This window comes from Penicillium pulvis (genome assembly GCF_028828015.1).
Source record: "Penicillium pulvis strain IBT 33274 chromosome Unknown contig_1_segment0_segment0, whole genome shotgun sequence".
Taxonomy (NCBI): Eukaryota; Fungi; Ascomycota; class Eurotiomycetes; order Eurotiales; family Aspergillaceae; genus Penicillium; species Penicillium pulvis.
The window spans coordinates 2,266,049-2,293,125 of NW_026643074.1; the positions used below are offsets into that span (position 1 = coordinate 2,266,049).

General features: G+C 49.5%; 9 protein-coding genes across 9 annotated transcripts; 3 read left to right on the forward strand and 6 right to left on the reverse strand.

The window, feature by feature from the left end:
* Window positions 1-972: 972 nt before the first annotated feature.
* N7503_003794 (uncharacterized protein) lies at window positions 973-1,468 on the forward strand (the record flags this gene model as incomplete). Its single annotated transcript, XM_057063341.1, has 3 exons — window positions 973-1,104; window positions 1,191-1,317; window positions 1,413-1,468. 3 exons carry the CDS (start codon window positions 973-975, stop codon window positions 1,466-1,468), a joined length of 315 nt encoding a protein of 104 aa, XP_056924256.1.
* Window positions 1,469-1,657: 189 nt separating this feature from the next.
* On the reverse strand, window positions 1,658-4,039 carry N7503_003795 (putative C2H2 finger domain protein; the record flags this gene model as incomplete). Its single annotated transcript, XM_057063342.1, has 5 exons — window positions 1,658-2,219; window positions 2,270-2,890; window positions 2,949-3,212; window positions 3,268-3,929; window positions 4,034-4,039. The coding sequence occupies 5 exons, from the start codon at window positions 4,037-4,039 to the stop codon at window positions 1,658-1,660; spliced, it is 2,115 nt and encodes a 704-aa protein (XP_056924257.1).
* Window positions 4,040-5,379: 1,340 nt separating this feature from the next.
* Window positions 5,380-9,012, reverse strand: N7503_003796 (putative C2H2 finger domain protein; the record flags this gene model as incomplete). Its single annotated transcript, XM_057063343.1, has 1 exon — window positions 5,380-9,012. One exon carries the CDS (start codon window positions 9,010-9,012, stop codon window positions 5,380-5,382), a length of 3,633 nt encoding a protein of 1,210 aa, XP_056924258.1.
* A 2,034-nt stretch (window positions 9,013-11,046) lies between these two features.
* On the reverse strand, window positions 11,047-15,795 carry N7503_003797 (uncharacterized protein; the record flags this gene model as incomplete). The annotated part of the gene is made up of 5 exons (XM_057063344.1): window positions 11,047-11,737; window positions 11,825-11,932; window positions 12,003-12,449; window positions 12,504-15,469; window positions 15,535-15,795. Coding segments are annotated over 5 exons (4,473 nt in total), but the record flags the coding sequence as incomplete, so codon positions are not given.
* A 982-nt stretch (window positions 15,796-16,777) lies between these two features.
* On the reverse strand, window positions 16,778-20,631 carry N7503_003798 (uncharacterized protein; the record flags this gene model as incomplete). Its single annotated transcript, XM_057063345.1, has 2 exons — window positions 16,778-17,720; window positions 17,939-20,631. The coding sequence occupies 2 exons, from the start codon at window positions 20,629-20,631 to the stop codon at window positions 16,778-16,780; spliced, it is 3,636 nt and encodes a 1,211-aa protein (XP_056924260.1).
* Window positions 20,632-21,871: 1,240 nt separating this feature from the next.
* Window positions 21,872-22,550, forward strand: N7503_003799 (putative NADH-ubiquinone oxidoreductase 178 kDa subunit; the record flags this gene model as incomplete). The annotated part of the gene is made up of 3 exons (XM_057063346.1): window positions 21,872-21,985; window positions 22,088-22,332; window positions 22,391-22,550. The coding sequence occupies 3 exons, from the start codon at window positions 21,872-21,874 to the stop codon at window positions 22,548-22,550; spliced, it is 519 nt and encodes a 172-aa protein (XP_056924261.1).
* Window positions 22,551-22,775: 225 nt separating this feature from the next.
* Window positions 22,776-23,998, reverse strand: N7503_003800 (protein-histidine N-methyltransferase; the record flags this gene model as incomplete). The annotated part of the gene is made up of 3 exons (XM_057063347.1): window positions 22,776-23,435; window positions 23,498-23,794; window positions 23,852-23,998. The coding sequence occupies 3 exons, from the start codon at window positions 23,996-23,998 to the stop codon at window positions 22,776-22,778; spliced, it is 1,104 nt and encodes a 367-aa protein (XP_056924262.1).
* Window positions 23,999-24,682: 684 nt separating this feature from the next.
* On the forward strand, window positions 24,683-25,162 carry N7503_003801 (uncharacterized protein; the record flags this gene model as incomplete). The annotated part of the gene is made up of 1 exon (XM_057063348.1): window positions 24,683-25,162. One exon carries the CDS (start codon window positions 24,683-24,685, stop codon window positions 25,160-25,162), a length of 480 nt encoding a protein of 159 aa, XP_056924263.1.
* Window positions 25,163-25,300: 138 nt separating this feature from the next.
* Window positions 25,301-26,826, reverse strand: N7503_003802 (cystathionine gamma-lyase CYS3). The gene is made up of 3 exons (XM_057063349.1): window positions 26,627-26,826; window positions 26,491-26,576; window positions 25,301-26,437 (listed from the first exon to the last, which is right to left on the reverse strand). The coding sequence occupies exons 1-3, from the start codon at window positions 26,729-26,731 to the stop codon at window positions 25,426-25,428; spliced, it is 1,203 nt and encodes a 400-aa protein (XP_056924264.1). The 5' UTR covers window positions 26,732-26,826; the 3' UTR covers window positions 25,301-25,425.
* Between the last annotated feature and the right edge of the window lie 251 nt (window positions 26,827-27,077).

The window sequence follows — 27,077 nt, forward strand, 5'->3', positions numbered from 1 at the left end:
CCAAGAGTAACAAATGGTAAGGCTGCAAAGGTCTAGATATCGTGGCCCTTTCTTTCTCTATGTATCGCGACCGATAATGAGTGAATGCCCCAGGGCGGAAGGGACTCGCGCTGAACACATTCACTACAGCCACAAACTGTGGCGCCCGATTAGTCACCCGTGCACGTACCACCCCAAGTGAATAGTCGCCCTGTCATTGCGCACCACCCCAATGCCATGATTCCTTCATGAAATCGGAGAGATCAAGTCATTTAGATGCCTTTAATCATCTGTACGGGTTGTTTTTAGTTTGCCTTCGCCTTCTTTTGGCTGGATTCGGGCCCCCATGAGGGAGGAAAACCGGACAGGACATGGTGGCAGAAGGAGATGTCAGAGAGCAGTCAGGGACGTGGAGTAGCGCAAGCCGGAACCGTTTCATTATTTTGGGTTGTGGCTCCCTTCCATTGCTGCCCGCCAGAATTCAAGACCTGATATCATGTGATCGCTGACTAACTAGTGCTAAATCAAACCTATATATACAACATACAGCCTAACAGAACAAAATTTGTCAGTCTTGATACAATATTCATGTAAGATTTATAAAATAGACTGTATTACCAGAAAGCAATCGATGAGATCTGTTCTACGCAATAGTGGTGTTAGTGTATCGGGTTGAGTCTGCGAATTCTAGCACCACCGCCACCTCTATACCTACACCAAACATGAATCCCAGATCTGAAAAATCAATGAATCAAACAGTCAATATTCCAGGATCTCATATGTAGCCACTCCAGTTTACTCAAATTCCCTCATCGTGAATGATAATCGCGATCAGGTGTTCAAAGTACAGATGACAGCACTTCATGCCAAGCGCGCTATCCCAAAACAGGCAATTACGCTAACCCCCATTCACCAACTCCAGACCGCGGCAAAACTCCCGACAGCAATCCGCAATTCCATACATTTAATTCACTTCGTTATTCACGAATCACCATGTTGCTACAACAAGCTACTCGTCTCTCCACACGGCTGGCAGGCCCTATCCAGAACGCATCCAGCATTCGGACATGGAGCTCCACCGCCTCAAAACTTAATGCAGAGAAGAAGAGTGCCTACCGGGAAGGGGTATGTTTTGTCTCTGGTTTTATCTTCGATGCATGCTCAATGGCATGCAAAGAGCTCATGAGCAGTATGATGCTGATATAGTCTAGCTTTTGGCGTATGGCGCTTTTGTCCGCCCCTTTGGCAAGGTCTTCTTGGGTGCTGTCCTCACTTACCAGATTATCTATTGGTCATGGATGAAGCTGGAGACCGATGATATTAAGCTTCAAAAGAACGGTAAGGTCTTCTTCGTCTGGTTCGCTGTCTATTCTCAGTGATTTGACCGCCATACGTTGGTCTTTGTTGTGAAATTCCATTCTAATAATTTACAGAACAACTGTCCGGCCTAGAGAAAAAGGCCCGGGAGCTGGCGGCTGCGCAGAAATAAAAACTTCGCAGGAGTCATGAATGACGTGTACTATATTGTTCTATAAAGTCTACCGAGCTAAAAACGGATAAAAATCTGTTTTGATATTCAATTCTATTTTGATATCCGATACCCAACCTGGGGCTTGCTGATACATAAATGACGATGAGACATCACATAATACAAAGATTCAATATAAACGAAATAGAATCAATCTACTCTGTCCGACAGCGAATGCGCACCAGTGTGCTTGCGCTTGCGATTATATACCTCCGATTCCAAGGGTGACCCAGCAGCCTTCGCACTAGCAACACTAGATCCAGCACCAGGCAGGACGGCCGACTCTCTGTACTCCGGGAAGATCCAATTATGGCCTCGCTCACCCTTCTTGAAATGCTCAATATCAATATGATTGAACCGCTCATCAAGGGCTGTGGATCCGGTGCTCTGTAGCGGGATAGTGCGGCTGCAGAGACCACACCAGAAGTGAGATTGTTCGGCCAGATCAAGACGAGTTGCGGCAAGAGAGGTCTTTAACCTGGTTTTAGGGATCCGGTGTTGCTGAGTCAGGTGCTGGGAATATGTTTCCTGGCGGTAAAAGATGCGTCCACACGATTCACCCTTGGAGTGGTCGTGGAAGGCGCAGAGCCAGCTTGGGAGGTGGAGGTGTTGTGATGTCTCATGGCGCTTCCAGTCAGCCTTGCTGCCGAAGGACTTGGCACAGTGGGGAAATGTGCAACCGTAAGGTCGCTCGTGACGTTTCTGGTGTTTTCTGGAATTGTCAGGACTAGACTGCAACGAATGTGGGGGCTGTGAACTCACTTCATTTCGCAACGTAGTCGGGTACGCTTTGAGCAGATATCACATTGAAACCAGCCCTGCTTTTCATCTGTGGACTCTGGGACTGCTGGAGCTTCATCTGAGAGCCGTTCTAGGGCTACTGAAAGCACCTTCTGTAGCATCTGTCGCTGAGGTAGGGAGAGAGTAGCATCGCATTCGACTTCAATTCCCTCGTCATTATTTTGGGCTTTGCGTACACGGCTGTTCATCATCCTGGTCATTGCGTTGATAAGATTATCAGCTGCGTCGGTAACAAATGGCTCCGACTTGATTTGTCTGTGTTCTGTCGCAGGATCGGTTCCATCCTGTACAGGTGATGCGTCAAGGCTTATGGATCCCAAAGATTGAAATTGTGATTGGGAATCTGAAAAACTGATCTCGGAGGGTGGATTGCTGGAGACTGGTCTGGGGGTTGCCATCCGGGAGTAGAGATAGTCGATATTATTTTGTGCGTGGTTCAAGGTCTCATCGGATTCCATATCCATATCGCCAGAGTGAGTAGACATATGATCTTGTGTGTCGATCATTGAATCTACTGAGCTGGTATCCTCGAGTTTGGGGTCCGGTCGACGACAAGTGACACTCTCATGCCACTCCATGGACCTAAGGGAAATTTAGCTGGGCTGAGCATATAAGAAAGGGAAGAGAATGTAGGACTTACCTCCTCAGGAGTTTCTCTCCATCTTCCTCGGCATGCATCCGACTAAGGTGCTGCTTGAAGTTGTCTAGTCTCGGCCATCTCTTGTTGGGACGAGGACAGTTCTTTCCATAGCAGAGGTACATCATCTTCGGCCCTCGTTCAGGCTCCTTGTTGTGAACACATTTCTTGTGGCGGGCCAGATCATTGATAGTGCCGAACCCCTCTTTGCGAGGGCAGTTAGGTTCATCACATCTAAATAGTTTTCGATGACGAGCCTCGTGTTTCCTAGAACATATAGCATGAGCACACATCCAAACCAAGCCCACGATGGTGTGCATACCTCTTATCAGATGGACACTTGCCAACCCAGGAGCAAGCTGGGTGATCGCACTTGACTGAAGCATCGAATAATGACTCGTTAAAGTGCTGCGCAAACCCGGGACCAGCCATTCGAGACTGGTCAAAGAATGGCGTGGGCTCGGCAAAAGCATGCTCCTTGGCACCAATCTGTGGACTCGACAACGAATCCACATAAGATGTTGGAATAGCTGAGTGAGCCCCGTTATTACTCCCATACCCCGAGTCCGCCGAGTGCAAACTCCCCATGTACTGACTACCAGCCTCAGATGGGGTTCTATAGTGGGGTTTCGGGAAAGCACAGTCAGCATCGGGCATGTGCATATGGGAGCCAGTCGAGGAAGGAGGAACACCAGCAGCTAGCAACGGGTTCCACGCATCCTGGTCCGCACCGAACCTAGAGGCGGGGTAGTTTTGGTAGTAAAAGTCCTGGGATCCAGCGGAGGGCCACTGGTTCAGAAAGGCAGGATGACTGGTTGAATCGAGCGAGGCCAGATCGGGAGTCAAGTGTAAATCTAGCAGAGGATTTGGGGCTGAGTCTCCCAGAGCTAAATTTGACCGAAAGTCCGATAGATCTTGTCGGTTGCCGACAGAGTTGACCATAATGTCCTGAAGGACGTCACTAGAATCACTCCAACGAATATCCTACAGAAAGAAAAAAAAGTTACAGAAGTTAGTTGGGAGAAACTTCCAGATAAAAAGAAACATAGGTAAAAACAAAGAGTAAGCCGCAAGCGGGAAGGACTAACCTCCATAGTGTAGACCAGCTGATGAGCGGGTGAGTGGGTTCGGGGTTATAGATCGAACACCCGGGTGAAGAATATCGAAACCCCAATATATAAGCCAACTATCAACCAATCCAACGAGAATACAAGATCCAAAAGAGAAAACAGGCCGGGATGGCAGGGTTAAATGGGAAACGCAAGCGCACACCCCTCTTTCGAAATGGGAAAATCAAAAATCAAAAAAAACGAGGTGCAGCACATTCATGCACGCGAAAAAGAATCAGAAAAAACAACACGCAACCACGAGAGATCCACTCGCCCCGAGCCGGTGTAAACCATCAACCACGCGGACTCGAAGGGATAGGAATGAGGGAAGGCCTAAGTAAGACAAACCGTGGAATGCACATCCCTTGATTTGCGGATTTGCACAGCCCCGGGGTGAGTGTGGGGGGGTTCACCCGGGCAGATCATGCCTGACAAGGCTATAGACTACTTTTGCCGATCTACACACGTTCCCGACATGGTTCCATGCTTTTTAGTCCTCGCCCGTTACCTGTACATACTTGTTTTTTTTGTTTTTTGTTTTTTGTTTTTGGTGCTCTCAGCTTTCCCTCCCTGGTTAAGCGATCTGCTTTGGATCGAAATACTAGTCGCTAATGGATTTGGAAATGCAAGGGTACCGGATCGGGTGGTGACAGGGCCGATCTCATCCACTTGTCACTTGTTCGCCATGATTGCCATGCCGTCAAGGGATACGGAAAAGAGCGCATGGCAAAAGGTAGCGAAGGTTTCGACTTGAAACACCTTGACATGACCACGCGTTGCTAGGGAGTGTTTATCCCTTGATAAGGATGAGCAATCCCCCTTTTTAGAAGGGGGGATGCATCGGGGGAAAACGCCGGTAAAGCCGGATATGATCTCTCATATGCGATGCACATGGCTCAACGCGTCTGAGACAGAATTCCCCAGCTCAAAATATGTACATAAAATCCGATTATCGGGTCATTCCATTCATGCAATAGTTCAACACTCGCATGGCCACCATTGTTCTAAGTGGGGGGGGGGGGCTGAAAGGCACGGTAAGAGATAAGAACGAGGCCGAGAAAAAAATAAAAAATAAAAAGGAACGAGAAAAAAGGGAACTATAGAAAAGACCATGGAGAGGAAAAAGATCACTGGGAAAGAAAAAAGAAAAGCAAATTCCCATCCCTTTCATGCACATCCATTGGCGTGACGTACATACTGCAATTAACCGACAGTAAAAATCGACAGAAGGGGTATACACGTATACTGTCAGAAATGCGAGGTTCAAGTCAAAAAGCAAAAACAAAACAATAAAAGAAATCAAGACATTGGGCACACATCATCATTCACATTTGTGAGGAATAGCTGTTCGTATAGGAACCATGGTAGGGTGAAGTTGGGGCCATATGCTGGTATGGCGGGTAGCTTGCCTGTGCGGGGTATAGTGAGCTCTGAGGAAGCTGGTAAGACGGCATTACAGAAGCGTTCACGTCGGGTGTTCTTGGCTGGTGGATCGCATTGTATGGTGGTGGGTACGTCACTGAGTTTTGATGATGCGGGAGGTGGGTCTGGGCCGACGGCGGGTGGAGCGTGGCTTGGTCAAGCGGGCTGATGTAGGAACACTGATCACCCGGGAAAGTGTCGGCAATCGGTTCGGGTTCTGTCGAAAGGATGGTGCCCGAGATAGTAGAAGGATAGCCAAGAAGTGACATATCGTAAGGAATGCTTGCGTTGACAGGAGGGCTAGTCTTGCTAGTGAGATATTGCGGAGTGGGAAGCGTCGCCCCTGCAGTATTCTGATGTCTGTGAAACGGTGCAGAAAGAGGGGGGTATGTTTCGGCAGACCCACTAGACACTCCTGCAGGGGCGGCTGGGCTAGGGGTGGCGGCGCTCTGTTTGGCAAGTTCTAGAACAGGCATTGCCAACTGCTCCATGTGTTTCCCCAGGTGCACCGTTAGCTTTTTCCAGTTGCCAAGGATGTTCCCGCAGAATTGACAGGGCTCCGATTGCGACGTTTTTGTTGTCTCGTGCCTGCACTCGTCGAGCAGCTTCGCTAGCCGGTCACGGCTGAACTGCTCCTCAGCACCCCCTGTGCCCTTCTTCACCTTGGGATCAGGCATCTTGTGCTCCCGAACCAAGTGTTGGACAAAGTTGTCTTTCCGATAGCAGGTATGGTCACATCTCGAACAGTCCCACCACTCTAATTGTCGGTGCTTCTCGTTTTCATGTCGGACCCAGTCTGCTTTACGCTTGAATGACTTGGGCTCGGTGCAATCGGGAAAGCTGCACGTGAACGGCTGCAGATCCTCTTGAACGTGCTTGGACCAGTCTGACGGCTTATGGACCTTCTTCACATCATAACAGATAGAGCACTCGAATTTGGCAGGCAGGCGGCTAACGGGTGGGATGGGCACACCCGCCGGGAATTGAGCCGGAGTGGGGGAGCCTTCTGTTACCACATATGACCCGCCATTGATTGATTCCGTGATGAGAAATTGGGTTTGCCCAGCTTCCACAGAGGTGGACGCTTTGCGCTGTTCCAGCAACTCTGCCTTGCCTCCCAAAGCAAAGCAAAAGTTATCTGATTTGCATTTACGATTGGTAACGGCAGCTGCGTGATCCCGTTGTAATTTCACCAGTCTCTCATACCGATTCACTTGTTCACGTGCAAATCGTTCGATCAGAGCAGGCTTGAGTCGTGGGTTCAGATCCATGATCTGTTGCTTAAACCCTTCAAGCGTTGGCACTGGCAAGCGTGACACCAGCGGGAATTCCATAACAAGTCCTTTATCATCCGCTACATCCATGTGGTCCTCATCATCATCTTCATCCTTAGCGACCATGTTGTTAAAGTCGGCGACATCATTGCCTCGCACATGTTCAGTCTCGGTCGAGGTCCTTGGCGAAGACAAGAAATTGGCAACAGGGGGCCCACCATGGGTGGTCATCAGAGCCATCAACCCATTAACAGGTCGCGGGACCTCACTTCGACTTCGACCACGACCCTTCATTGGATTACCCTTCAAGGTCACGTCGGTACTTGGCGAGACGGCATGGACTGCATTGTTTCCTCCAATCGCTGCCATCTGTCCGCTCATCGAGAAGAAAGCATTTGTCACGCTTGGGGCGCGGCCATGTTGCCTTCCTGATAAACTTAGCCGATGACGGTGTGAGTGACTCTCTTTTCGCTGCGGTACATCAGAGCTATTAGACTGGGCACTGGTATTGGCATTGGCAATCGAGAAATCCGACGCTTGACGCTTCAGTTTCGAGGTTGCTGTCAAGAAGGAACGCTGGAAGAGAGTGCCCACGCTCTCTTTAGGCTTCGGCTCGGCAGTAATGCTCATCTCCGTAAACGCTGATCTGACATGAAATATACTGTTATTATCCACAGTCGCCGCCAACGACGCGGTTTCGATATCCTTCGCCCGCTTTTCAAACGCAATCATCGCCGCAGTAGAGCTGCCCGGTTGCATGGCCTCCTTTCTCTGCGTTGCATCGCGTGAACAATCTTGCCAAGGATGGAGACAAAAGCTCTCAGTGGGGCCGGTCGACCCGAGTGAAGCATAGCATTCAGGTGTGGAGCTGTCATATCGACCGGGCTCGTTGACATCAGCTGGAGGCGAACCAGAAGCAGAGGCACCGGACTTGACGCTAGAAATATCATCACCGTCATCATCGCTGCCCTCGCTTTCATGGACCAAGACCCCAGGTCCAGGGGTCATGTTGCCACCATGAGATTTCAGACTGAAATAGTCTTCTTGCTGAAGAGGCTTGTCTCCAGTACTCCTTGCCCGCAGTCTATTACTCGTATGCCTTCTTTGGGGAGGAGGGGTAGGAGGTTGATCGCCGTCTGATCCTGTGCTGGCGGCACTTAACCAGAGGGTGATATGCTGGTTTTTCTGGTCGCGTTCGCGCTGTCCCTTGAGATCGTTGGGGCTCTGTATGTATTCATCCCCTCGAGAGGAAGGCGCTAGGCCGCCATAACCAGTCGTGGGGCTCCGGATCCATTTTCCATCATTGGTTCGTGCGACAGAAAGGGACGAGACGGATCGATGGTCATCATCGACGTGGCCATCATCTTCTGAATCGCTGGACATACCACCTGGTGAGAGATGCATCGACGATCGGCTCGGGCGTCTACTGTGCCCAAGGTTCCCCGCAACAGGTGAATCTCCACGCGACACGCTCTCCACAGTGATGCCAATAGGGCTCCTTAGCGGACTTCTCCCCCGAATGGTCGAAGCTGACACCAAGCCGTTTCCTGGGACATACTCGGTCGTGACAGTCAGTTCGGCTGGCCCGTAACGTTGATCGGCATTAGCCAGCGAGCCCTGGTTCGGCGCATGGTTATGTGCTGTCGCGTGATCTTGAATGGAAAGAGGGCTCGGGATAGTTGGCTCTGCGTTGAGCCATTGTTGAGGAGGCACATCGGCTACAGCCGATGGCCACTGTTCCTGGGCAACCGGCGCAGTTGTCTCCACATGGTATGACCTTTGATCCTGCCAGTTGGGCCCATTCAACTCAATATTGGATGGGTCCAGAAAACCACCTGAATCAGGAGACGCACAGGAACTGGGGTTGTCATTGCCCGCGGGCCAGTAGTTCGTTTGGATAGTGGGGCCCGCGCTCAGAGCATCATTTTCTCCGATCGGAGAGGGACTGGCATGGTTTGGACTGCCCCCCACAGGTGTCAAGCGGAGAGCAAATGCTTGAAAATCAAGTTCCTCTTGGTCAGACGACACCGACAGATATGGATCCTGGGTATTCAATTCCGGCAAGACGGCCATGGGTCTGTTGTGCGGGGTGCGCTCCATTTTCAAGGAATGGCGGGCGGACCTTTTGGCCCATGCAGAGAGAAACGAGTCAGGGGAGGCGCCTTCAGATAGAGGCGAGATTGGACGAGAAGCGGGGAAAGCATTGAATGGGTGCAAGTTGTTAGACGCAAGTTTAGAACTGTTATATATATTGGCGGGCATCGATGATCAATATGCGAGAATATTTCAGTCGTTTCTCTTTTTCTCCCTCCCCAAGTAACAGAGCTGAGACCAAGGATAGAATGGTATGCACGCTGACAGGTCCGAGTGTAACTGGAGCGGAGGGTAAAGAACAGAAGAGAGGATTGGGGGCGGAAAGGTGAGAGCGGAAAGATGGAATGTGTCAAGACTTTGAAGAGGATGAAGACTCTAAAAGGGTGAAGAATTTAAATGAAAAGTTCAAAAGATTCAAGGAAGAGGGAAAGCAAAATGGCATTAGCGCCCATGCGAGGGGAAAGGAAAGCGATAGGATTGAGGGGAGGTCAGCCTTGTATGCTCCACTGTGAGCCTCATTTAGCGCTGCTGCTTGCCGCTTGTAACATTCGAGGACTCAGCTGGCGATATTCAAGTTGTATCAACTTGATATATGAGATAGAGAGGCTTTTATAAATATTCTTCCTAGGGCATAAAAGTTCAACAAGTATATTCTATGATTCATACAAGGCATTCTTTGCATTCCTAACGCAGTCTGGTGAGGCTGTACGCACATGGCGCCCGAGCCACACCTGACATGCGCTATTCTTGTCCTTTTGGCCCCCCCCCCCTGTTTGTTCTTTGTTTCTTGAAGATTCTTCAGCTTGCAGAATGGTGTCTTGTTAAGAATAAATTTCCTATAGTTTTACAAGGTTTATTCTAATCCATGGTTCTTGTGGAAAAGAAATCACGTGCGGTGCCGTGGGGAGTTAGGGTCTCAAGACGTCATAGGCGATGTTTCACATTGTGTCTAAATGTTAATTGAGCTATAGTGCTGAGTACAGTCAGAATGAATCAAGGTTTCTCTTAGTTGTAGAACTGAGCACGGATTATATAATTCTGATCTTCTCTGAACAATGAGTTAACCAAGTTACCTATATAATCATTGTTATCACCGAATCCTCACGTACTCGCTTACAGGCTACCCTAGAATGTATAGATGATTGAAGGAGTAACATGAACCGAGCTGTCTTTCTCCCTAGAATAAAATTAAAGTGAATAATTGATTGCAGACGACGAAGCTGCCTGGTTATCTCTGGGCATTTCAAAAGGTGGAGGGTTCACTGTGGAGAATGAAGATCATGGGTCGGTCATATTAACTTTACAGTATCGAAGTATACAAAACAAGAAGAGAACACCGGACGATAAAGGCCTGCCACAGCGCTATTGCGGGGAGCATTGTAATCTCCACGGGCCCAACCACTCCTGTATGAGTGGTACCGGTCCGGCGAGGGGCGGCAGGGGGGGGAAGGCTGGGGGAATGGCGACGCCGGCCTCCGGGAGTTGAATGCAAGATGACGGCGTCTGTCTACATGGGTATAAATTAACTTCTATACTTTCATCGGTTTCGTGTTGATAAATATCTATCTGCAAGGTGAAAGTCACGTGGGACTTTAACAAGGCAATATACCCCTCAAGGTCGGCAATGCGGTACTCTTAGTTTGATCTCATCTGTTGTAAATGACAGTGAAGGTCAGTCCTTTTATGGCCTGGACGGCCACAGGCGCAGGAAGTAAGAGATTGACGGGAACCCTTGCGAACAGCGCTTTTATCATCAGTGGGGGCGGGGGCGTCATCTTTCTCAGGGGTGTTGTTGCTCTTCTGAGAAACTCATTAGTAAATTTTTAAAAAGAATTATGAACTCATAAAGTAGGCCCAGACAACAAAGACAGACAAGAGAGAAATGGGAGGGGGCATCATTGTGTATAACAGAGAAGTAAACTTACCTGTTCACCCATAATGGGACAAATCTGAAAGATGCGAGAAAGGCGCGAGCGCGAAGTTGGCGAAAATGGTGAGAAAGGGGGGAGGTGATGATGAGAAGGTCAAGGTGGCACCGGTCCAAAAGAGCAAACCGATGCAAACATTGCAGGGCTTGCAGAAGGGAGTGAAAGTGATGACAATGTAAACGTCAAAGTAGCCAAGGCCATGAACTAGATTGGAGTCTGGTATCCTAGGTCCGTAAGCAAAACTTCCTATTTACGATCTTCCAGCAACAACTTTTCACTCTTTCCCAGCCATCCATAGGTCTTTGAACCAGCTCCTTTCTTCCTTGATCAACTCCCTCGGCGAACCCTCTTCCACGAGCCTGCCACCATCCATGACCAGAACCTTGTCAAACTCCATAACAATATCAAGTCGGTGGCTGACCATGATCACTGTGTATCCTTCAAACTCGCTCCATATGATATCCCGCATGGTCTTCTGTGTCTCAGCATCCACACTGCTATTGACCTCATCGAGAATAAGAACACCGCCACCCAATGCCGAAAGTGCAGAGGTAGATGCATCCATATACGCATCCCCTACTTCGGCATCGATTTGGTGAGCACGAACTCGCCGGCGTAAGACTGCCCTTGCCAGATTGAATAGCTGCTTTTGACCGTGGCTAAGCATGTCGGCGGTGAGCCCGGCCTCGAGTCCCCCGCGGTCAGACACCAAGGGCCATAGCCCTACTGTCTTCAAGACCGAGTGGCACTCGTCGTTTGTTGCCGCGTCGAAGGGGTCGAGATTTTTTCTGAAGGTAGTGCGGTCCGGGAAGAATGTTGGATCTTGAGGTACCGCGATGATACATTGGCGTAAAGTGGAGCGGTCAATTTTCAAGAGTGAGATGCCATCGATAGAGAGCTCCCCAGTACATGAAGAAAGTGGGTCTAAAAGACGCAGCAGCAGGAGAACGGTGGAGGATTTTCCACTATGAAGTAGTTGGGTGAGCAATCCGCACTACCCAGTTTCTGCGGGTGGACCCCAAGAGGGCTTCTCAGGAAAGAAAAAAACTCACCTTCCAGTTCTTCCACAGATTGCTACTTTCTGTCCCGCTGGTATGGTAAATGAGAGGTCCCGGAGAGCAAGGTTGCTCGGTTCTGAGTTCTCGGCTGATTCCGGACCGCTGTATAATCAGGTTCAGTACATCTTCTCTCACAGCCTTAGTGCTTGCGATTCGTATAGAGAACACTTACCTATAGGATGCAGAGATGTTCTTCACTGTGATGATGCCCCTCTCTGGCCATGTGATAGAGGGTTGGGTATCCTCGCCGGGTAAATCCTCTGGGGCGGTTTTATCACTTAAGGACTTTATACGGGAGACAGCTCCAATTGAGGTCTCCAACGACGTATACATCTGTATCAGGTAAGCCAGAGTTGAACCAAAGCTCATAATTGACACCAAACTGGCACCAGTCAAGCCAGTACTGGGGCGAAGCTGAGTAGCAAGAATGACCACTAGCAGTGCAATAACTGCCACGACTATGTCGAGCACGAAGGACAAGCATCGCTGTATCATGCCCAGCTGGTAAGCTGGGCGCTGTGAAGTGTCTAAAAGAACATTGTTGAAGAGGATGGAATCCTCTGTCCAACCGAAAGCACGCAGGGTCATTGAGCCCTTGACTGTATCCAGGAAATGCGTGCTACAGAAGAAGAATTAGCGAGCGTTGATAATATTGCAGCAACAATATTCATACTAGAGCGGACTCTTTGCCTCCAAATCTAAGAGCCGAAGCTGACGAGATGTTCGAAGGTAAAACCTTTGAACCCCGTAAAGGATCAATAGAAGGAAAGGATACGCAATGGCGATATAGGCAGATGATGATGCGACTACTGCCGCACTTCCTATCACTATCCAGATCTCCAGCGAAGTGTTGATTAAAGCTAATGGAAGCTCCCCATCGAGAAGTGTCATGTCCTGGGAAAATAAGTTGGTGATGATGCCTGTGTCCGTCTGAGAGAAGAATCGCAGCGGGGCAGAAATCACTGTTCGCAAAGCTGCTTCGTGTAGACGCGACCCAGAATCGCGAATGATGATGAGCAGGCCAATGGATGCCTCACTGAGAATTGAGACCAAAGCGAGGCATTGGAAAAGACCATAGATCCCGGCGTAGAAAGATTTTGACTGGTTGAAAGAATCCGCACTCCAATAACCTAACCAGATCGTAGGGAAGTTGAACAGAAATCCGGTAAGGATACCAAATACCACGAAGCTGATCACCCAAAAAGGGCGAATACTTTTGCAGTAGTATGAAAAAACAGACCAGTCACCCATGGCCCTGTTGAGTTCGCTGTTATCGGTGTTATCGGTGCATTCATTGATGCCAACAATAGGCGATTCAGGTGACTCCTCTTCAGCATTGATTTCAGGTCGGAATTTGGTTGCTGCTGGATCACGAATACCCTTCGCGTCGACCTGGAATCCGAGACTGTGGACATATTGTTCATTTGTGACGAGGTCGCAGAATCGACCTTTTTCCACAATAGTGCCATCATTTGCCAGCGCAATGATATAGTCAGCTGATGGCAAATATCTAGTGGCGTTTGTGGAAAGTACCACAATTGCCTGTCTTTCCCTGAGGATGCCTGTAGGGCCAAAGAGATTATGAAAAATGCGTTCTCCTGTAGTGGCGTCGAGACCACCAAGAGGGTCGTCGAGAATAAGCATGTCGCATTGGAGATACAATGCTCTTGCAAGTGCAACACGCTGTTTCTGTCCACCACTGAGAGAGATTCCACCGCTACCGATCTTTGTTTGATCTCCTGTAGGAAGAAGAAGAAGGTCCCGAGAGAGCATGGTTGCTTCAATGACAGCGGCATATCTTTTCTCATCGAAGTCCGAGAAACCTATGATAGTATCCTTGATCCGCTCGTTGGGTAGAAAGGGAATTTGATCGCAGAATCCAATATTGGGGTACTTGGTTCGTATAAACGTGTCCCCGAATGCAACAGGTGTTTCTCCCAGCAATGCTTTGCACAATGTTGACTTTCCGCAGGCAACGGGACCAATAACCATTGTCAACCCCTGTGACAAGGAAAAATCGATGTTCTTCAGAGTCAATGCACTCTTGTCCCAGCCAAAACCTGCGTCTTTGACCTCAACAACTGACGGCAAATTTCCAACCGAATCCCCTTTCTCAGACGATCCATATGTCCCGGCCAGTCGGCGGAAGTCTTTTCTTGGCTCTTCCTCGAGAAACAGCTGTATTCTCGATATACACGAGATTGCTGCAATCAACTGAGGGGCGGTTTGAAACAGCACGGACAATGGGGTTGAGAGAAGCTGGAGCCAAGAGACCGAGGTGTAGATTGTCGTGACATTTAATTCGCGTGACGTGAGGGCCAATGTAAAAACAGGACCTAGGAGCAAGGGTAAGAATCCAATACCCACGGAGCCCACCAGAAAGGATCGAAATCTGCTCCCGGTCTTTAACTCCTCAACACGCAGCATCTGAATGGTATCTTCCACGGGCTTTGTAAACCCAGAGATTCTCAAATGTTTCATGTTAGCGATGACGTTTGCGGTATGACCGACCCGCTTCTGAATACTTTTCATCCAAGTCGTTTGGCTAGGTCCAACAAAACGTATAATGATGCTGGATGAAATGACACAAATGAAGACGATGACCAATGGGGCCACAAATGCTGTCCCAAGCTGCCGCTGGAGTAGCCAACAGGCGATACCTACCTGAACTGGGGTTGCCCAAAACTCGTGAAGTTGCATCAACCCCATTCTAACCCTTTCAACGTCTGTGCTCATAAGCGTGACAGCTGCTGCGTCATCTGCATTGGAAGCATGTGCCCGGACTGTCTGGCGATATATCGCAGAAGCCAAACATGCTCTTGTCTTGAATAAGGCTCGCTCGTGTAGATACCAATAGAGAGCAGTGGAGAATGGGATTCCTGTGTAAACCAATACTGTGGCACCAATCAAGCCGTAGCCCTTATTGACAGTCAAGCTGTTGCTGGGTTCTTCGAGATAGTCCAAGATTGCTTGAATGAGAAAGGGCTGGCAGATCGTAAATCCTAGCATAGCGATGCGAGGAACAACTGGCATTAGAATGGGAACTGCCAAAGTGCGAGCGAGCGCTTTCGTCAAGCCATTCTTGTCTCCCTGGAAACCAGTGTGCTTAATATTGTGGGCAAATGACGTTTTCAGAGCCTCCACCGAAACACTCTTGTCTAGAGGGAAAAGGTCCGATAAGTTCAGAACCTTTTTGTACCCCGACATGAAAAGGGGTGTCAGCCAGAGGAAGGTTCCGAGCCCATAAAGCCCATTGACTTCTTCGGGGCTATGTAATTTCCAGTCCCATCCAAGCCAACTTTGACAGTGTACTGACTCGAGGCAGACCAGAACAGCCTTCCAGACAACGGCTACAGTGAAAAGTTTCACATAGTTGAGCCCGTCAGTGTTATGGACCAGTAGCCACAGGGAGCGCACCTGCACAATATCACAGAGTACAGTCAAGGAAAGAAAGATACTGAGTAAGATTGAGGGCCTAGGTGAACGAGAATGCTCCAAAAAGCTCAACATGGGGATAACTAACGCCGCAACAAAACTTAACGCCCCAGCTGCGGTAGATAGCTTAGTCAATCCAAAAGGGTGGACGCTGCCAATAATGAGCAGAGAAAGCTGAAAGGCTGTATAAATCCCTGCTGCTGCCTTCAAGGTTATTCAAGTATATTAGCCTAGGCGCATCACTGCTCAGTAGACAAGGGAAATCTCACAAGCTTAACACACTGGAAGGCTGTGCCATCGACCGTCCGTCTTTTCCGAGCAAGATGGATGGCTCTGGGGATTGATAGAGCAATGAATATGACGGAAGGCAGTATGGAGAGAACGATCTTCTCAAATTTAAGCGTAAAATCAAAATCCCCCCGGCACCCTTTCACAATAGGTCCGAAGGAAGCATCGTCCACGCATGATATGTCCATGTTGGGAGGATCAGGTTCAGATTCGATTGCGCTACTCTCAGAAGTTATGCGGATCTGGGTGGTGAGTCGTGGTTTTCTGCTTGGTGTGTTTGAGAGGGCTCTATGTCTGATTTATGGCCCAACCCGCGAACACCGAACCCCGAACACCGAAGAGAGAGGGGGTGTCAAACTATAGTAAAGAGAATATATGGAGCAGAACAAAACTTCAGGAGTTTGAGCTCGTAATGGAGTAAATTAAAGGCCTTATGGCAACTTCGAGTCATGGAGCATGGGGAAATTCTCCGTCTTTCTTCGTTCTTGGTTTGCAGGCGGATCATAATCCGTAAGAGATAGCGCTAAAGGCAGCCACAATGACACCCTTTGATTAACTTTCACGTTCTCACCTAAGATGTTAGGCTACCGCGATGACTACCACTATTAAAACTTCTGAATAGAAAAGAAAAAAGAACGTTTAGACCCGAAATCGAATGTGGGCCTTTGATCCTTGATATCATGTTTCGGGAGAATAGCAGACAACCTAGGAGGATAAAAGTGAAGCGACCAGCCCTGCAGAGAGGGTTCTATTCTCGTGCTCTAGGTCTTCCATTCACCGCATAAACCATCTATGGATCATTTATTGGCTACAATCATTACAGGGTGTGAGCTTGGGCTGGCCTTTAAATGTTTACGGCGGCTAAGGCTTGACCTGACTCTCCAGGGCTGAGCGCCCCCAAGGGTACGGCGCACATGCGTGGTCAAAGTATAATTCCATCCCGAGGTCTACATATCTATAACGTTCCAGAGCGACAAGCAAATGCCAAGTTGATCAATCATATCTCATGTCCTATACAACTTCTGGTAGAAACAAAATTCCTAAATCTCATCAAACGCTATATATATCCTCGCACCAGTACATGCTATCGAGCCAAATCGCTAGAATAAACACCTCAAATAATACATCACATGGCTAAAACAGATAAAAAGACACATAATAAAGGAAGAAAGAGCGAAGCAGTCTCGAAAAGGTGAAAGACAAAGAAAAATCAAAATCCTGGAACTAAGTCTTCAAAAATTGTCCCTTGAGAGTCGGACTAGTCGGCGCCGACTGAACCGTCAGAGTAGCCATCCTAGCCGCCAGATTCTCTCGAGAACCCTTGGGAGTCTTAGGAAGCGGCACTTGCTCATCAGCAACCAAGGTGTCAGTCGACTTCTTCGCCAATTCTTGCAGACGCGCCAAGACGATCGGAGAGTCCGAGTAAAGCAGGGCACCGTGGGAGTAGATGCAAGGACTAGCTCGTTCACCACTAGCAAAGTCCTCATGAGCAGCCTCACGCATTACACTCGGGAATGTGCGGAGGACAACGTGACGGGCAGGATCTCCCTTTGGTCCCGAGCTGGATACGTTCGGGACACCGTACTCGTCCCATCCATCGTTAGAGACACTCTCAGCATCCGGAGCGGGAAATGAGGCGAGAACGAGCTCCCGTTCGACGCGAGCGTGGCGCCAGGTCTCAGCAGCCAGCTTCACGATCTTGCGAACGCCTGTCAGGAGTGTATCCAGATGCTTGGGGTCAGCGAAGTGCTTGATGTGGTCGATGATTTCGTCCACGATCACGGCCGCCGCCACGTTGATTGATTGCTTAGCATCGGAGGTGGTGTAGGCTGCTTTGAGAGTCTGCTGACGCCAGAAGGCTTCGCGGCGGACGGACTTCCGACGGATGTCCATAGATAACATTTGGAAGAAAGTGTCTGCCTTATCGTATCGGCGACCCAGGGTGAAAAGGAACGGTTGGAAGACGCGGTAGGTGATGGTCTTGGATACCACATGCTCGACATAGGCACAACGAAGTTCGCGAGATGCTGGGGTATTGTCGAGGAAGGATGGCAGCTCAGACGGGATCTTGGAGAGAATATCCTTGGGCGGATCAATGGGAAGGTAAGAAAAGTGTTCTTTGGATAGCTCGTGGATCAGCTGCGATAGCTGGGTAAAACAGTCTTGACTAGAGATCAAAGAAGCTTATTAGAACCCAGTACATTTTATGACGTTATCAACATGAGATTCTATAGAATGAGAATTGAAAGAAATGAGAGGATCAGGTCGGTCTCGGCGTATGAACAAAGGAGAGAAAATGAGAGACATGAACATGAACATAAAATGATCGTAATCGTAATCATCATGAAAAAAAGACAGGAGAAGTCGGAGACTAGGCTCACTTACAAGAACTCATCGCCCTTGGTGGTCTTGAGATCGGTCGCTTCACCTAGGCTGTGCAGTGTCTTTCTCAGCCGGTCGCAGTCGTCACCCAGATGATCAATGGTGGTTCGCATTCCATCAACGGCACGCTGAAGTTGCTGTTCCTTGACTAGACCATTCTCTTCCAACTTCTCCTTCTCTCGCTCCGAGCTCGCCAGCTCGCTTTCTTTCTCGGAGAGCAGCTTCTCCAACTCAACACGCTCCTCAGACCAGGACTTTTCCTTAGCATCGAGGTGCGCCTGGATGGCAGCAATCTTGTCATCCAATTCCTTTGCGGCAGTGGCCAGTTGTTCTTCGTGAGTGCTTCGCAAAGAGCCCAGTTCATCAGCATGTCCTTGCTGGAGTGTCTCTAGTTCTTGGGCATTCTTGGTCCGGACCTCCTCCAACTCGTTCTCCTTTGCCTCCAACTCAGCCAACTTGGATGTCACCTCATCGCGCACCGATGTAAGTTCACCTAGGCAGGCCTGTAGTTCGTTCTCCTTAGACTCGAGCTCAGTCTTCTTAGACTCAAGCTCAGTGACCTTAGAAGCCAAGTCGCCATTGGTGGCTTCGAGTTCAGTGCGGTGCGCCTCGAGCGACTCGTGCAACTGTCCCTTCTCGGCCTCCCACTTTCCCTTTTGAGTCTCGTGTTGATCAAGGAGTTCCTTTTCGCGTGCCTCCAAAGTCTCGTTGGCCGCCTTCTCATCCTCGCTTTTGATCTCCTCAAAGAGCTCGGTCAACTCCTGCTTTTGAGTCGTAAGCGCATTCTGATGCTCCTCCTTGCGCGCCTCGATCTCTTTCGCATGTGAATCTTGGTTCTCCTGGATGGTGGTGTTGAGTTTGGCAATCTCCTCCTCAAGTTCAACCTTAGACTGCGAGAGCTCCTCATTCGATTTCTGGTGTATAGCCAGGCCATCTTCAAGGTCCTTCTTCTTTTCTTGCAGATTGCCCAGTTCCAGGCGCAGTTCGTTGATGGTGTTCTTCAGCTTGGCAGACTCCTCGGCACTTTCGGTGGCTGTCTTTTTCATTTGAGCCTGCAGTGCCTCAATATAGAAATCCTTGTGCAGCAAAGCTTGCTCGTGTTGGTCTCCAATCTGCTTCATCTCCGCCTCCCGGCTCGAGAGTTTGCTATGGGTGTTTTTGAAGCCATGAAGAAGGCGGTTGATGTCAGGAAGGGCAGATTGAATTCGGTGAAGAAGCTCTGTATGCTCGGCCTCACTGTCTGGAGGAGATGGGGCACCATTTTCTGTTGGTTTGGTACCACCCAAGCCGAGATCGCGGATAGCCTGGAATGATGCAGCGTATGGTGATGGGTCGTTAATGCTATAGCTTCGCTGCATAGAGTGGCCCTCCGAGGGGTAGTGAGGGTAGGCTGGATGAGTGTATGGAGAAACGACGCTCGCCGAACTCATGACTGGGGAGTGAACAGCCGCTCCGTAGTTTTGAGCAGCCGCTCCGTAGTTTTGAGCAGCCGTCCCGTAGTTCTGAGTAGCCGTTGCGTAGCTGTGAGTGGTTGATGGTGCTCTTGATGCCATTGAAGGGGCTGCTGAAGCTACTGGGGCTGCCGGGGCGAGAGGTGGTGGAGGAGTTGCAGTTGGCGACATGACGGGAGGCATATATGGGTAATGAGAGCGAGCAAGAGGGCTGCTGACTTTGGGCACTGGTGAGGCGTAAGGTGAGGCGTAAGGTGAACCGTAGGGAGAAGCGTATGGTGAGGCGTAGGGGGATGCAGATGCGTATTGTGAAGCGTAAGGAACAAGCGCCGGTGATGCAGAATATCCAGAGTAATAATAGCTGTTATCCGGCGAAGCACTTGACATATACCGTGCTTCGGTCAGAGAAGGCGATGGCAAGGGTATCTGGGTTGGCACGGGCGAGAATGGAACAAATGAAGCAGCAGATGGAGATGGAGTCGATGTAATTGGTGTTCTCTCCTCGGGCTCCTGTGGCTCCTCGGGCTCGGAAGGAATTCTCTCTTCCTTGGGTAGAGACTCCTCTGCGGCTTCTATGACGGGAGCCTCGATAAGAGGGGCGTCGATTACAGGAATGCCCTCTTCTTTGGGTAGAGACCCCTCATCGGCCTCAATAACAGGGACCTCAATAACAGGGGCCTGAATACCAGGGGCCTCGGTAACAGGGGTCTCGACAACAGAGGTCTCGACAAAAGGGTCCTCAGCGATAGAGGCCTCAATGACAGCCTCGTGAGATTCTTCGTTGTTGGGCAGGGTTGTTTCAGTTTCATATGACTCGTCTTTCACGGCGTCTTGTTTATCTGTGTCAATTTCAAGTGGCTGTGTGGCAATGTGCTCAAGTTCCGCATGGCCAACTGCTTCTTCCTGTGGTGGTGGTGAAGGGGGGAGTGGCGTTTCTGCCGGAGAGGGCTCTTCTAAATAATCCAATACTGAAGGTCTCTCAAGGTGTTCAGGTTGCTGGGGTGGTTCAAGTTGCTCAGGTTGCTCCGCCTGTTCAAGCTGTAAAGCTGGCTCAAGTACTGGTTGCGGTACTTGGCCGACAGGTTCTTGATCTTGCACGACTAAGACTGGGCTGCCAGGCGTAGGGGTTTCCGTTGTCGTCTGATCATCTGTAGCTTCTGGGCTCTTGGTCTTCTTATTCTTCTGTTTGGTAGCAGCCTTGCTGCTCTTGTCTTTGGCTTTCGCCTTCTTGCCACCGGCTCCCATTGTGATGGAGTGATGGGCGCCCAAGGTTCTTTTTTAGTGATGGGCAGATTAGACGTGTTTCCAATAGGAAGGCTGTTTCAAAAACGAAATGATTGCAGATGATAAGTAGATATCCAAGTCGGGCGATTCATGGGGCTGTCTGGACTGTACATTTGCAGGTGCTGTGTGCTCCAAGATATAGCTCAAAAAGACCGCACACAGAAAGGAGTAAACTGGGTCCCGGAGTGCGGTGTGTAATGGGTCAAGGCGTGGATGAGAATCGGGCAGAGAATCAATAGCACACAACACAACAAGTGGGCACAAATGATTGCGATCCACGAAGTCAAGGCTGCCCGTTCCAGCACTTAGACAATTCGGGCAAGTCCAGATCAGAATATGGCGATTATAGAGTAAAATAACCTGCTAGGATGGACCTCGGGAGTTTCCCACAAAAAGGCAATTGAATTAATGAGAAAGTATTATAACACAAGAAAAAAAACAATAAAGAGAAAAAGAAATTCAACCAGAAATACGAAGCGCTCAGTGGTCAGGCCGCATCACGGACCGAACCTTAGTGGGTATATTGGTACCCATCCCAAGGCCGACCGGGTTGACAAGGTAGCGTAACGATGATCGGCACACCTACAATGGGGAACGCACAGCGTGGATTCGATTTTGAACCGAAGCGAGACCCAATTGTAGTGTGCCATGGCAATTGGGCATCAACCAGTTCGGGCGTGGATGGAACAGGGCATAGTGGAGACCCTATGGCCCCCCAAAGCTGACATGTTCAATCGATAGCCAGACACTGCTTTTTCATTAGGTATAGTCCGATAATACTAAACTGTATCAGTATGAACTATGGGAGTATTAGCATCTAGGGATCCACTTCATGTATGTTAGGGGGGATTTGAAAGAGAAAATAAATGAGGCATCCAGTCGGACAACAGCCACACAACCCCGGCAGGATGTAGACGCTCCCCGGTTCTCATGTTCTTGCATCAGCTGCACGGCCTCCACAATACCAGCGGTATGATGAAAATAGAACCGGACCAAAACAACAGGGAGTCCAATTGCCAGCCTTGAAAGGGAGGTTGGTTTGGTTGGGTTGGATGTTGTGGTGATCTCACTTCTTAGTGAGGCCAGCACACTAGTCCAAATATAGTAACTGTCACATGACCTCGTCTTCTGCGCAACTTCATCCTATCACGGTTCCCGAAAGGGTCATCACCAACCGACTCTTGTCAATTACTCTCCAGCCATGTTCGCCGCCAGACGCTGTGCTGCCTCGTCGCGGCAGCTGCTGCGCTCGCAGCCTCCCCGCCGCTTCGGCTCATCCCACGCCCACGCTGAGCCCGTGAACGAAAGCTTCGGCGTAAGCTCCTCCAACCCCCGCCAGCCAATGCTGGGATCCGATGAGATACTGGCACCTCAATTGCACGGGTAACCTCGCTAACATGCATTATGCACCGAATAGCCCAGCTTCTACGTGACCGTCGGCAGCTTCGCGTCCGCGTTCATTATCTACCGCATCACCAAGTCGACCAAGGAATCCGGCTCCGACTCCTGGGTTTCCGGCCTGATCAGCAAGTACACTCCTTCGCAAGAGGCGTTCGAGCAGCGCAATGCCATTCACACTGCTATGCTGGAGAAGGCCGCCGAGGACCGCCACCTGCTCCAGAGTCAAGGACCCCGCGAGGCCTATGAGTTGATGCAGCCTGAGTATGTGACGGATATTCTTGTTGATCGGGATCGATACTGATTTTTGTGTTTCTTTTAGTCTGATGAACTCCGGATCGCGCTTCAACGTTTCTCCCGGCTCGCAGGCGGATCTGAGCAAGGTTGTGGCTCACTACGAGCAGCGCAACAAGGATATTGATGCGTCTCGGATTGCACGGATGCAGGGTTGCGAGACCTCCATCCACGATGAGGCTATCTAAGCGACAATATTCGATTTTCTTATTATGTTAGTTAGCGGTCTGCAATAGACCTGCGCAATTGGAGAAGAGGCAAAACATGTACATATACGTCGGGACTGGGAAGTTTCATCCGGCACCTGATCATTTGAATTCCATTTGTTCGAAATCACAAGTTTTGTAGGAAGTAAAAAACTAAACACTGTATTGGTATATTTTGTCTGACATCTATGTTCTGTTTTTTGAGTGTCAATTGGCAGGTGTGACCTCTAAGACCACTCTGCCGACACCTTCCGACTGCACATCCAGCCTCTGTTCAACTGCTAGTCCGCTTGCAGAGACATCCTTGAGCACCGCAAGGAACTCATCTACACCACCTCCGACACCGAAATAAACCTTCTTAGCTGCAATCATCGCACGGCTCTTCGCAGAAGACGTGCTCGAGCGGCGCAATAATTCAAGAAGTGTCTCGGAGAAAGCCTTCAACGACGCTGGCGAGTAGATAGTCTCACTGGCAAGCAGCACCGTCTTGAACTCTTGGGACTCACATGCTTCGAAAACCATACCAACAAACTCAGGGGACCAAGCGCCCGAGATGAAGTTGAGGACAATTCCGCGCCGAGTGAGGTCATCCTTGAATTCATTGATCAGTTCAGGCGTAATGTCAAGTTCCTCTTCCGGTTGCACCGGGGTGGGTTCTTGGTCTGGCACCACCGCAGAAGACTGTTGGCGGATATGGTGCCACGTCAACAGAAGATTTGGTAGCGTGACCAGGCGCAGGACGGCATCATTGTAGTCCGCACAGGTGAACAGGATCTTTCGTTGTGGAGCAGCTCCCTCCGAAGACTCTGTTTTGCTCAGGACATGAGCGAATAGAGTCAATGAGGGTACCGCTGTACCCGAACCAAGCTGTTGTATATGTTAGTACGTATGGTACGTGTGCATCGACCCTAGGCTTTCTTGATACGAACCTCGATGATATGAACGTTTGTCTGTGAATCATCCAATGACTCAATGATTGATGTCTCATTGGCAATCAGCTTCGCAAGATCTAAAGAACATTCCCAGGTCTTGAAACCACCTTCATAGAAATTAGGCTTGAGATCACCCTTTTCTAGGCCGGCGATCAGCTCTTCATTCTCATGATCTGCGGTATCTTCCGCCATCAGCTGTGTGCGAATGTCGATGATTTCTCGACGCGCAATGACAATGGGTGTGCCATTAATTGCAAGCTGGTTGTAGAATATTTGCGATGGAAGAATTGAGAGCTGTAATTGATTAGATTGGAGTTTGCTTGAAGAGAAGTAGATATTGTAGAGACTCACCCATTCCTCCAAATTATGTTTACAGGGCTTCACCAACTCAGGCAGCGAGTTGTTGATACCAGTAGGAACAAACACATCTTGGGTATCATTGACATCAGTATCATCCATATCGATGTCATCTCCCGCGAAACCAAAGCTGAATGCCATGATCGAGTTTTGATGGCCGTGTACTTGATGAGTCCAAAACTCTGATGTTTGTGAAACGCTGCTCTCAACCGTCACCTGCTCAGTATTCGAGACAGATAGCTTTTGATCTTGAAGACAGGCAATGCACTGGCAGCGCTGGCAATTCCTGAACTTCTCTTTAATTCGCTAGTGATTTCATCCAAAAATTGCAATCCTAAGGTGGGCCGTTGATGACTAATACCCCGCCACCTTTCTTAAGGTCAGGAAGTATAGAGTTGATCAAGATGAAGTTCCATGGGATTATACGGCTCGACGATAAAACTAGACGTCATAGTATCTAAGCATCTAGGTATGAATCCGTAAAACTTCCACGCAGTAGAGAGGATCGTTTGTCGTACATCTCACGTCGCGCCTAAGCGGGTAAAAAATACCATACTAAATACAACTACACCTACTTTTACAAGATTGCACAAAATGGACCCATATCCATCTTATCCGCCAGCCCTAACATACATGGGGATGAGGGAAGAAGCTAAGAGGGAAGGAATAGCGAGGATGGAAAGAAGGGGAAGGGAGAATCTTGAGATAACCTTTCCCCCGACGACAAGGGCAGGAGAGATAGACGGACGCGCTATCGTGGAGGGCCTTGAAGCATTGGAAAAGATATTCGATGATTTCAATATGAAGCCAGACCAAATCGCCCAAATGAAAGCTGCCAAAGAGATACCCAAGGTAGTCGACGAAGAGGTAGTCGAGGAGACGGAGACACTTTCAGAAACATGCCGCCAATTACAATCCGAACTGAACGCCACCTTAAAGCGAAATGAGCTGCTTGAGAGCAAGATGGAATCAATTCAAGAGCAAGTGTCTACTCTCAAGATGAATGCAAGCAAGACCATACAGCACAATGATTTACTTGAGATCAAGATGGATTCACTTGAAGAACGAGTGACAGCTCTCGATATGATGGTAAAAAACACTATTTGGGATGAAATAGACTCGAGAATGACATCGGACAACTCTTGGGAAGGCAGTGATGGCCATTCACAATTGAAGTTGGTTTCTGATAGCGAAGAAGATGGATGGGAAGAGGACAGTGAATCAAGTTCCCAGCTCGAAGCCGAGATTAGCGCAGTGCGCCAAGACCTTTGTAAACTTGCCGGGATTGACCAGTGTTTACCCTGATTCAAGGCGTTGTCGTGAGGGTCATACAAGGGCCCCTTGCTCAAGTCTCTATGGTGATATAAGGAATTTGGTTTGCTAGATGAAAACTGTTTTATTTTGTATGCGATCGGTAGCTAAAAGCAAAAATGTAAAGGTAAATGTGGAAATTGCTCAGCCAAAGCTCCAAATTGGAGCAGAGGATCAAAAGGGAATCGTCTATTATCTAATTTCGTCATGAAAAATGCAAATCAAGGGCTCAATATCTCCATGCATGCCAATGTCATTTAAGCCTTGGAACCAGCAACGGCCAGTTCAAGTGCCTTAAGCACATCAGCGTGAAGGTCCTCGGCGTCCTCAACACCACAGCTGATGCGGACAAGGTCATCGTAAACACCAGCGGCCTCACGCTCCTCCCGAGGAATACCAGCGTGGGTCATGCTGGCGGGAACCTCGCAGAGACTCTCGACACCACCCAGACTCTCGGCCAAGGTGAAGATCTTGGTGTGCTGGCAGAAGCTGTGGGCAGCCTCCTTGCCACCCTTGATGCGGAAGCTGAGCATACCACCACCCATGCCGTCGCGGTGCTGCTTGAGGGCAATAGCACGCTGAGCGTGAGAGTCAAGACCGGGGTAGTTGACGGAGATAACGTGGGGAGAAGACTCGAGGGCCTGGGCCACGATGGTGGCGTTCTTAGTGGCCTCACGAGCACGCAGGTGAAGAGTCTTCAAACCACGGTGAGCGAGCCAGCAGTCGAAGGGAGAGGGAACAGCACCAATGGCGTTCTGGAGGAAAGTGAGGCGCTCCTTCAAGGCCTCAGAGTTGAAAGCGGCAACACCCATCAACACATCGGAGTGTCCGTTGATGTATTTGGTGACGGAGTGCACGACGATATCAGCACCGTGGGTGAGGGGGTTCTGAACATAAGGGCTCATGAAGGTGTTATCAACAACAACCAGGATACCATGGCGGTGAGCGATCTCGGAGACAGCGCGGATGTTCACCAGGCTCAGAGTGGGGTTGGAAGGAGTCTCAATCCAGATGAGCTTGGTCTCGTTGGGGCGGATCAGTTTCTCCATCTCCTCCTCAATGGCCGGTGAGAAGGTCACATCAACACCGTGGTGGTTGGCGACCTTGGTGAAATAGCGGTGGGTACCACCGTACACGTCGGAGACCGAGACGATGTGGGACCCGGCAGCCAAGGACTGCAGAATGACGGCAGTGGTTGCGGAGCCGGAAGAGAAAGCAAGGGCATATTTACCGTGCTCAACAGCGGCAATGGCAGCCTCGAAGTTATCCCTGCGCTGTATGTTAGTACTGGATGACAAATGCGGGGCGGACTTGAGACTGACCGGTTGGGGTTAGAGCTGCGGGTGTACTCGTACAGACCGACGGGGCTACCGACACTGGTCTGAGCAAAGGTAGTGGAAAGAGAGATCTGCGATTCATTAGCTGGTGAATTATTTCAATTGAAGAATGTTAACTTACCGGAGCAATAACAGCACCAGTCGAGGGGTCGTGAGGGGAACCGGCGTGAACCGCCAGGGTTCCAAAGCGGCGCTCAGTAGCCTGTCCGTTCTCGAATGATCCCATTGTGCAAGAAGAGTATGATATTGAGAGTGAGTAAGAAGAAGGAAAAGAAGGAGCGATGTTGTGTTTTATCAATGAGATCACCGAAAAATTCCAAATCAAAACCTCGATTAGCAAGCAGAACTTTCCAGGAACAGCCTTGCAGAATTGGGGGGCGATTTCAAAGAAATACTTTGTTAGATCTATGGAACTGGCAGAAAAAAATCGAACCTAGTTTCTTTTACGTTGAAGCAGATGATCGATCGTCGTGTTACGACTGGTCCAGAGACGCTGACAGATCCACTATTGGATCACTTGCCGGATGTAGCCGCGCCATTGACTCGGCGAAAACTCTGAACGCTCCGAAGCG